Source organism: Peromyscus leucopus, chromosome 17 (genome assembly GCF_004664715.2).
Source record: "Peromyscus leucopus breed LL Stock chromosome 17, UCI_PerLeu_2.1, whole genome shotgun sequence".
In the NCBI taxonomy this organism is placed as follows: Eukaryota; Metazoa; Chordata; class Mammalia; order Rodentia; family Cricetidae; genus Peromyscus; species Peromyscus leucopus.
In genome coordinates, this window is record NC_051077.1 from 54610353 (window position 1) to 54620461 (window position 10109).

General features: G+C 59.7%; 1 protein-coding gene across 4 annotated transcripts; it reads right to left on the reverse strand.

The window, feature by feature from the left end:
• Nucleotides 1-1979: 1979 nt before the first annotated feature.
• Nucleotides 1980-9657, reverse strand: Fkbp8 (FKBP prolyl isomerase 8). 4 transcript variants are annotated; one of them, XM_028856936.2, is made up of 9 exons: nucleotides 9559-9657; nucleotides 7856-8169; nucleotides 6321-6490; nucleotides 6155-6243; nucleotides 5697-5914; nucleotides 4736-4908; nucleotides 3033-3110; nucleotides 2641-2772; nucleotides 1980-2420 (listed from the first exon to the last, which is right to left on the reverse strand). In XM_028856936.2, exons 2-9 carry the CDS (start codon nucleotides 8142-8144, stop codon nucleotides 2334-2336), a joined length of 1236 nt encoding a protein of 411 aa, XP_028712769.1. In that variant the 5' UTR covers nucleotides 8145-8169; nucleotides 9559-9657; the 3' UTR covers nucleotides 1980-2333. The 4 variants fall into 4 exon arrangements, with proteins under 4 accessions (XP_028712769.1, XP_028712766.1, XP_028712768.1 ...); XM_028856933.2 differs by having other exon boundaries at nucleotides 5697-5917; XM_028856935.2 differs by lacking the exon at nucleotides 9559-9657 and adding an exon at nucleotides 9363-9431 and having other exon boundaries at nucleotides 5697-5917.
• Nucleotides 9658-10109: the final 452 nt, after the last annotated feature.

Here is a 10109-nt window from a genome sequence, read left to right on the forward strand (position 1 = left end):
GGAAGCTAGCTGTCACAGCCCAGGATGCCCCAGTGAGGGGCTAGGAGCATGGTCCATCCATCCCTAGAATACTTTGAACTGGCAAGATGGCTCAGTGGGCAAAGCCACTTGCCACCAATGACCTGAGTTCAATCCCTAGGACCCATAAGGAGGAAGTGATATGTACCACTGCACACCCCCAACCCCAACACACAGTTTAATACAAAGTAATGAGACCTTGGGTTCCCAGAGCTGCTAAGTAAGCCAGACATGACAGCAAGTTTGTGGTCCCAGCTGCCCAGGAGACTGAGGCAGGAGGCTCGCCAGAGCCCAGCAGTCAGTACCAAGGTCAGCCTAGACCTGGTCTCTAAGCTTAAAAAAAGCATGTAGAGGTTGGGCGGTGGTGGCGCACGCCTTTAATCCCAGCACTCGGGAGGCAGAGGCAGGCGGATCTCTGTGAGTTCGAGGCCAGCCTGCACTACAGAGCAAGATCCAGGACAGCCAGGGCTGTTGCACAGAGAAACCCTGTCTCCAGGCAGGAGCATACAGGAGGATGTGTATGGGTGCGTTTTATGGGGGAATGTGGGACTTGAGTATCTAGGGGAGGCAAGACCAGTGCAGGTTCTGGTGAGCGGAGGCCCCAGGAGGGTGTGGGTGTGACCACTCTGCGCCCTCCCCAGCAGATCTGCCTGTCTGTGCTCCTGCAGCTGCTCTGACCGGGGAGGGTTAGCACCCGGCTTTAGTCTGCCCTGTGTGGCTGCTACCTTTCGTTTCGGGCACCTTCTGTTTGAAACATGTCAATCTCGTCCGAGAGTTTGCTAAAGATGCGAAGCCTAGGCAGAACTGGGCTGGAGGAGGTCCCCGCAATCAACAGTGAGTCAGTTCACCAGAGACTGGTCCCCCGCAGCTGGAAAGGCTAAAGTCATCCTTAGAGTGCCTCCGCGTCTTCTTTCCGTGGGCCTCGTAAACCAGCACTCTAGCCGAGGTCAGAACAGCTCTGGGCGGCAGGCACAAGGCTGCCCAGACACTCATCCCCAAGGCTGGCAGGTGAATCCTGGAGTCGGCCGGAGGGTTGGGAGAGGAAGGGCAAGGGGAGCCGGGGCTCTGGAGAGCTGCGGACAGCGGCCATGGAACCCAGGGGAAAGCTCTTCCTCTCTGAATTCCTGAGAGGTTTTGGGAATCAGGTCTGTAGTGTCATCCCCAGCACCTCTGGACATTTTTTAAAGTTCCAGGTATGTCACACCCCTGATACATCTGACGTCCCAACCCTTGAGGTGGGTGCAGGAGGATGAGGAGCTGGAGGTCAGCCTCAGCTCAGGAGACCCTACCTTAAAATACAGACCCCAACAGCCAGGCACTCACACGGATCATTACCCACTTCTGGCCAGGGCAGGTGTGTGAGGTCACAGGTTTGGGGACGGGGCAGTCTAGATGGTGGCCTTCTTCCCAGAGGCAGGAAGAAACACAGGCCAGTGCTACAGGCCAGCCTGCAGGGCCTAGCTCTCCTGCCGGCCCCTCCTCCATCAGCTCTGGGCTCGGCTGTAAGGTGTGCGGAGCTGGCAGTCACTGCTGTGAAGCACAGTACTGCCCTGAACCAGTCTTCCTTCTCCCCAGACACAGGACCCTGCTCAGGTCACCATAACCCCTGCCTGGGTCAAACCTCAACATCCGCCGACCCACCCGACCTCCCCCAAGACCAGGACTGCCAAGGTCCCCACCTCTTCCTTGTAGAACCAATGCCTCATACAATCAAGACCAACACCCACCAAATAAGTGACCCCAGAATCCACACGACCCCAAAAGGACCCAATTTCAGGCAGAAAATCAGCACAAAATTAAAGCACAAAGTAGGGCTGGCACAGTCCTCCGGAGCGCGGCTGCGCGGGCGCGGCCTGGGGTCCGCAGGCCTCCTGGGGCAGCTGTGGTGCTGGGTCTGGCTCTACCGTGACTCAGCCCTCCCTGGTCCAGCCTCAGCAGAAGGAGGCTCCGGAAGCAGTGGGTGCGGGGTGAGGCTTTATTTCATTCACTGTGGGGTGGGGCCTGGACAGGAGGGCAGATGGGCAGGACTAGTAGTAAGGGCCGCCCCAGGCCTGCTAAGAGGGGGAAACCCAGGCCTGACCCCCCCCCAGGGCAGGGGTGTGGGACAGACAACTGGGTCTGGAGGACCAGGGCCCCTCCCTCTGGGCTGCACCCCACACCCCCTTCAGGGCCTTAGTCCTTCCTGGTTGTTGAGGTGCGTGACCCTCAACCTTGCCCCCCAACCCAGAGGAGGCGGTTTGGCCAGGGAGGGCAGTGGACAGGGGGCCTGGGGGAGTTGGGGAGCACAGGTCGGGGTCCAGGTGCGCAGGGGGCAGTCAGTTCCTGGCAGCAATGACCACAGAGAGAGCCACGCCCCCCAAGGCCACAGCAGTCGCCCCAAACAGCCATTTCCATGGGATGGACTGTGGATAAAGGGAGGGTAAAGCTGGCTGCACCATGATCCACACAGGCCTCCTCGCCAGGGTCTGACCACGCCGAAGAGACTCCTACACACACCCCCAAACCCCAACCAAAGCCCACTCCTGCAGAGCATTTTCTTCCTCGGAGCCTCCAACCCTCACCATGAGCCCTGCAGCTTCAGGGTCCCCACTTCCGCCCCAGCCCAGCCACACCCAGGCTCACCCAGGCCCCCTTGCCCGGGCACTTGGCAGGCAGCCGGCTGGGGTTGCCCAGCATCTTTCGGTACAGGGCAGTCTCTGTGCTCCTCTGTGCAGCTCGCTTCTTTACCAGCTTTGAGAGCTCCGCGTGGATCGTCTGTGGAAGGTGGGCGGGAGTGGGTGAACACGTGCGGGAGGCAGCAGACCTGTCTGTCATCACTACTGTTCCCTTCTGGTTCCCAGGTTTGTCAGGTGTGGGGGCCCGGGACTCGGGAGTTCTACCCTGCTCCCATCAGCCCTAACAAAATGGGAGCTGCTGCCCCACCCTACACAAGCCACAAGATAAGAATGGCAACAACAACTAGAGGCAGACAACTAGGAGGACTTACCAGACAGGCCCACCAGAGTTCTGCTTACCTTGTTGGAAGGCTCCAGCTTCAGGGCAGCCCTCAGGATGGGGATGGCCTCGCTATATTCGCCTTGCTGAGCCAGCACCTATGGGAGAGGGACACCTACTCCGTGTCCACCCGGAGTTCCGCTCTCCCCAGCCTGGCCTGGTGCGGAGGGTGCGGAGGCTGATCAAGGTGAGGCACACCCTGGCGCTGGCATCACCGCTGGCCTGGGGCAGGGGACTTGGGGACAGGCACCCTCAGAGCAGGCCTCGGGTCACTCGGTACCACACAGCCCTATGCACCCCACTGGATCTGACGGCAGCTCCCCTGATGGAGCAGTCCCAATAACCAGCCACCTTTCTGGATTTCTGCTGCGGTCCAGATGGCTGGATCTTGTGACAATCCTCCTGCCTCAGTCTCCTGAGTGTTGGGACTACTGGCCTTTGCTGCCATGCCTGGCTACAATCCTTCCTTAGGCTTTGGCTGTGGGTGGGTTTCTCCCTGGCCCCAGATCCACGGGGCCTGGTGTCTACACTCAGGCTCCTAGACGACAACAGCTGGGCAGTTTCTCAGACACCCAACGTGGCTGCCTCACCTTCCTGTGGGAGGCCCTGGGTTGTATCCTCAACACCATCACAGAACAGAACCAGCTGCACTGGGACCCAAACAAGCCAGGCAGAGGGACAGCCTGTGCTGAGGAGCTGGCCTGACATTAGTGGGGAGGAGAGGCTGAGTCCCCGTCTCCAGCCCAGCCTGGAGAGAAGAACCACACTGGCCACACCGGCTACAGTGCCATCTGTGGTGTCTGGACAGGAGAAACAGCTCCCGGGGAAAGCCTCAGGGCTCAGGGCGCCAAGGCCACGAGGAAGCCCGTCTTCCCTCTGGGGAGCCGGCAGTCACGGAGCATCACGCACACTGTGGGCCGGCAGAGGGCAGTCACAGAGCATCACGCACACTGTGGGCCGGCAAACGGCAGTCACCGAGCATCACGCACACTGTGGGCCGGCACGGGCAGTCACAGAGCATCACGCATACTGTGGGCCGGCAGACGGCAGTCACAGAGCATCACGCACACTGTGGGCCGGCAGACGGCAGTCACCGAGCATCACGCACACTGTGGGCCGGCAGACGGCAGTCACCGAGCATCACGCACACTGTGGGCCGGCAGAGGGCAGTCACAGAGCATCACGCACACTGTGGGCCGGCAGCCGGCAGTCACAGAGCATCACGCACACTGTGGGCCGGCACGGGCAGTCAGAGCATCACGCACACTGGGCCGGCACGGGCAGTCACCGAGCATCACGCACACTGTGGGCCGGCAGAGGGCAGTCACAGAGCATCACGCACACTGTGGGCCGGCACGGGCAGTCACCGAGCATCACGCACACTGTGGGCCGGCACGGGCAGTCACCGAGCATCACGCACACTGGGCCGGCAGACGGCAGTCACAGAGCATCACGCACGCTGTGGGCCGGCACGGGCAGTCACAGAGCATCACGCACACTGTGGGCCGGCACGGGCAGTCACAGAGCATCACGCACACTGTGGGCCGGCAGAGGGCAGTCACAGAGCATCACGCACACTGTGGGCCGGCAGAGGGCAGTCACAGAACATCACGCACACTGTGGGCCGGCACGGGCAGTCACAGAGCATCACGCACACTGTGGGCCGGCAGAGGGCAGTCACAGAACATCACGCACACTGTGGGCCGGCACGGGCGCAGCACACCTTGCCTTTGCGGAACAGCGCCTTGATGTTGTCCGGCTGGTGCTCCAGCACCTGGCTGCAGGAGCGCAGCGCTGCGCGGTAGTGGTCCAGCTTCAGCTGCGACGCCGCAAGGTTGTTCAGACACTTGACCTTCAGCTGCAGCAGCTGCTCCTCTTCCTCACAGGTCATGTCCACTGTAGGGGAGTGGTCACGCTGAGGGAGCCCCGCCCTCCTCCCCTGGGGTCTACACCACCAGAGCCCTGAGCAGGCCACCCGCGTCCTTACATCATAGACAGGGTCTCAAGTGGTTCAGGACGGCTTCCAACTCACTCTGCCGTCCACCGTGACGCTGAGCTGACAGAACATGCCACTGAGGCTGTGTGTAAGCATGAAGGTACCATCCCAGGGCTTACTTATGAGCCAAGTGAATATGCATGTCTGTAATCTCAGCACGAGCAGAGGCGGATGACCACCTCTCTCACCGAGCTCCAAGTTCAATGACAGACTGTCAGAAAAGGTGAGCAGGGGCAACCCCAGGTGTCCACCTCTGACCTGAACTGTAAGTGCACGCACGCGCACACACACGCGCGCGCGCGCGCGCGCACACACACACACACACGCCCCAAAGGCAGGGTCCTGCTACATAGTGTACAAATTGTCATCCTCCTGCCTTAGCTTCTGATCATGTGTACCACCACTGTGTCTGGTCACCATAAGCCTGTAAAGAGCCACTGACCTGAAGGCTAGGGATGACAGGGAATCTCTCTATATTCTGGAATGTTCTAGAACGTTCTATGGCCCCAATGACAGTGCAGAAGTCTGGCCACCCTATAGGCTCGCCAGATGGCTCAGCTGGTAAAGGTGCTGGCTGCAAAGCTTCAGGAACAGAGTTTGAGTCCCTACCATGTGGGAGGACACAGCTGCCTCCCTAAGTTATCCTCTGACTTCCACATGCACACACACATCCCAGCTGGCCGGTCACCTTTGGCGCTGGAGGTGATGGCCTTGATGGCCAGGTCATAGGAGTTGGCAGCCAGCACAAAGTCAGCACGCTGGTAGTGGGCATTGCCACACTCCCGCTTGCGGTTGGCCAGAGCCACACGCTCCTGCCCACTCAGCATCTCCAGGTCGGGTCCATCCTCTGCCGTCTTCAGGGTGACTTCCAGGCACAGGGCTGCGTGGGGGGGGATGTACGGGCTCCTGCTGGGGAGGTGACCAATGGGAGACACTCAGACCTGACAACCAGGCTGCACCCACCACCGCACCCTCCCTGGCAGGAAGGCCAGGAATCGGGTCCCTGGGGTGCCCCATGTCAATTACCCGTAGCAATCTGATACAAGACACTTGGGCCTTGTGACTTGGCCAGCCCAAACCTCAGTTTCCCTTTCTATGAAATGGGAAGGATGGTAGGGACGGTTGCATGTGCAGCCCACCTCTCACCTGCCTTGGGGACCGTAGCAGTACTTGGAGTCAGCGGTGACCATGGCTGTCTCGCCCACATCCATGAGCGGGACACTGAGGTCCAGGGCCTAGAGGACAGGTCAGTGAGTGTCAACATGAACCCAGGTCCTGTGAGGTGCTGCCCACCTGCCCACCCAGCTCCCACCTGGATAACATCGCAGTCTCCCAGCGTGAAGGCCAGTTCAGGCTCTTCCTGTACGCGGGTGCCGTTTTCCAGGGACATGTGCAGGTGCACGGTCACCACCTGGCCCTTGAGTGGGCGGCTAGAGCCTGGCGGGCCGGGGACCAGCGTCTTCTTCCGCAGCAATCCATTCCCTGCAGGGGCCGGGATGTGAGCCTGTGATCTGGTGGCCAGACATGGGTCTCTGCTCTATCAGGCCACCCTTCAGGAGCAGCCACCTCCCATGCTGTTGCTGTTTTAGTGACAGGGGGTAGAATCAAGACCTTGTACAATTTACACTGCGCTCTCACTAGGCTGTGCCCTGACAGGACAGCATTAGGGATGCCTGGCCAACATGGCTGTGCAGGGTTTTTATTTTTTTTTTTTTTTTTTTTTTGGTTTTTCGAGACAGGGTTTCTCTGTGTAGCTTTGCGCCTTTCCTGGAACTCACTTGGTAGCCCAGGCTGGCCTCGAACTCACAGAGATCCTCCTGGCTCTGCCTCCCGAGTGCTGGGATTAAAGGCGTGCGCCACCACCGCCCGGCGGGTTTTTATTTTTAAGACCTGTTTTGTTAATTTCATGTGTACGGGCATTTGTCTGCATTTATGTTTGTGCACTACATGAGCACAGTGCTGGCAGAGTCCAGGTGAGGGGTGTCAGATGCCCAAAATTGGAGTTAGTCACTTAACAGCCATGTGGGTGCTGGGAATTGACCTAGGGTCCTCCAGAAGAGAGGCCAGTGCTCTTCATCACTGAATCATCTCTCTAGCTCCTGCTGGTCTGCATTTTAAGAACTCCTTCCTTGACTCCTACAGCGAGGGGCTGGGTGTAAACCCCAGGGGCAGAGTCTTTGCCGGGCATGCAGGGGGCTCTGGGTTCCATTCCCTAGCACCACTCATACAATTAAAAAAAAAAAGTCCTCCTCAAAACAGAATTCCTGATGGCACTCTCCTGAGACGGCACTTTAGGAGAGAAAAATAAACGCTATGAAGCCAGTGAAGGTGGAACAGAACCGGACACCTCTGCTGAGCGGTGGCACAGTTTTCAGAACCTGTCACATGTCTAGACAAATGCTTAGGAAAGATGCAGTGGGAGTTGGTTTGGAGCTGCTGGCACCCAGTGCAAAGGCTGTGTGGCTCCAGGAAGGTGACTCAGCCCCTCTGAGCCGCTGTTACCAGCAGTGGAGGTAAAAAGCAACCTGTTACAAATTGTGTGTGCATGCCAAAGTGTGAGCCAATGAACAGAGTTCAGAAGCACGTCTGTCTCAAGCAGTCTGGGAAGCCAGCCACAAAGCACAGGCCTGTGAGACCAGCACTGAAGAGGCCGAGACTGAGACAGGAGGATCCAAAGATCAAGGCCAGCCTGGGCTTCACAGTACACTCATTTCAAAATAAATAAATAAAAACCAGCCAGTGATGTCCTAATGTTACTTCAAGCCCACAGAGAAGGGGAAACGAAGCTCAGGAGAGAGAAGTCCCTGGGTCAAAGTGGCCCCGGCCCTGTGCTCTGTCCACACTTACCCAGGATGTCCAGCCACTCTTCGGGGGCTGGGGCTGGGGCTGGCTCAGGTTCCGTGGCGGCCAGGAACTCCCGAGCCAGGGCTCCGGGCTGCTCAGCCTCCTCCACTGTCAGCTGCCCCATATCCTCCAGTGGTGGCAGCCCACTTAGGTCATCTTCCTCCTCTTCCTCTTCTTCCTCCTCCTCCCCCTCTGCATCTTCTACCCCATCAAGCACCTCAAAGTCCTCCAGTGGTGGGACCCCCGCAGGCGGCCGGGCAGCGGGCTCAGAGGGCTCGGCCCAGGACGCCATGCTGCCGGGGGATCAGGAACTAACCCTAGGGGACAGATGGCCAAGCACTCCGGTGACAACCCCATCTAGGCAGCCCCTTTAATTCCCTCAGCTCCAGTTCCCTACAGCTGGGATCCCTCATGCGTCTCAGCAACACCAGGCTTGCATTCATCATCTATACATTGGGCGTCCTACCAACCTGGCTTATTGAAAGAACAAACATAGACCTCAAGTTCTGAGCCACAGGCTGCAGCTGGGTTAGCTGTTATTAAAACTAATTACCACGTATCTTTATAAACACCCCAAAAGTAGGGAAACCCTAGCTTACACGAAAACAGACTGAACAGGCCCAGAGAGGCAAAGCCACTTGGTCAAGGTCACACAGCAAGCTTACAGTGGGGCCAAGACTGAAAAGTAAGGTTATTGGACTGACTAACAAGAGAAAAGCTGCTAAGGTTACTGGGGCGGTGGGGACATTCCCCGAGGCCTTGGAAGAGCCATTTTGATAGCTTTTAGGTCACTTGAGAGAGGTGAATCTTTTAGAGGTTCTTGCCTCTGGCTACCTTGTCTGCTCCAATCCAGCACGAAAGGATCAGTGCCAGATACTGGATGTCTCTTGCTCTGTACCCTGAAGATACCGAGGTCTCCCAACAGTAAGGACCCTGGCTCCAACCTGCCTCTGTCATCAAGCCTGTTTGCAGCCTGATGTCGGCACCGGGGAGGTAGGTCAGCCATAGGGCACTTGGTCTTCCAAGCACACAACCCGGGGTTCTACCCCAGCACCACAGAAGCCAGGCACCAGCCAAGGCCTGTCATCCCAGCACTTGGGAGGCGGAGGCAGGGTGATGAGGAACTCGGGGCCATGAAATCCATGGACTACGTGAAACCCCATCTCAAGGAATCCGAGCCGTACGCTAGGGCTCTAAGTCGTTGGCTCCCAGCAGGGCTGCTGGCTCTGCACCCCACGCCCCTGGTGTGGCAGTGCGCGCCTGTCACCCCGGCTCTGGGGGGTGCGGGCAGAGGGCCTGGGGTTCAGGGCCAGCCTGAGCTACCCGGGCACTCGGGAGCCCAGCGCGGAACGCATCGGACTAACACAAGCCAGAGTAGCGGGGACCCCGGGCGGAAGCCCGCAGCGTCTCCCCGGCCCCAGGCCTCGGCGCGGAGCCCCCCACCCGGCCGCAGCGCCCCACGTCCTCGGGCCTTCTCCGGGGCCCCGCGTCCCCGCCCTGCGACCCTCACCTGTGGGGCTCCTTCCGGGATCCGGCCCCGACCGGAGACCCTCCCGCCCCGAGCCCCCACAATGCCCCGCGCGCCCCGCACCCCCACGCCGCCCCGCGCCCGGCCGACCCCGCCGCCCCGGGAGGCCCCGGCCCCTGCAGCCCTGCGAAGCCCCGGCGCCAGCCTCGGCTTCCGCGCTGCGCCCCGCCACACGTGCCTGCGGCTCGGGGACCCCGCTTGGGGTCCTGCGCCCCCTCCCCGCCCCCAGCCGCGGCCGCCGCGCCTCGGGAAGCAGCTTCGGAAGCGCCGCCCCGCCCCCGGCACGCCCATTGGCTGTTCACGCCGCGGCCGCCGCGCCTATTGGCTGGTGAGCACATCCGTCTCGCGCCCTGGATGCCGCCTCCTTCCTGCCGGGCTCCGCTAGCTGTTCTTAAAGGGGCGGAAGGCTGCGGGTGTTAGGTGCGCGGTGGGAGCGCTCCGGCCCGGCCTCTGTAGGAGGGTGGCCGCATGGCCTGGCGCGACTCCGAACTCGGGTCGGCTTCATCCTGCTCACATAGGAATTAGACACAAGCAATGAACACAGCTCGTGAGCGGCCAGTTTGGGAGCTCTCTGGGAAACAGCAATTTAAAAAGTGTTTACTTTTCTCAATTTTACTAATTATTTTATTTCCCCTCTCCCCCTCGCCCCCCTCTCCCTCTTTCCTTGAACTCACAAAGGTCTGTGCTACCACCACCCTCTTATTTTCTTTTTGAGATGGGAAAGTCTCA

What these genes read in the sequence shown, in the direction of transcription:
- Fkbp8 (XM_028856933.2), bottom strand. Translation starts at nt 8,144, where the DNA reads ATGGCGTCCTGGGCCGAGCCCTCTGAGCCCGCTGCCCGGCCGCCTGCG. An exon ending in AGAGTGGCTGGACATCCTGG is followed by an intron (nt 6,491 to 7,855) that starts GTAAGTGTGGAC and finishes CGGCCCCTGCAG; the next exon opens with GGAATGGATTGCTGCGGAAG. An exon ending in TGCTACGGTCCCCAAGGCAG is followed by an intron (nt 5,918 to 6,154) that starts GTGAGAGGTGGG and finishes TCACCTCCCCAG; the next exon opens with CAGGAGCCCGTACATCCCCC.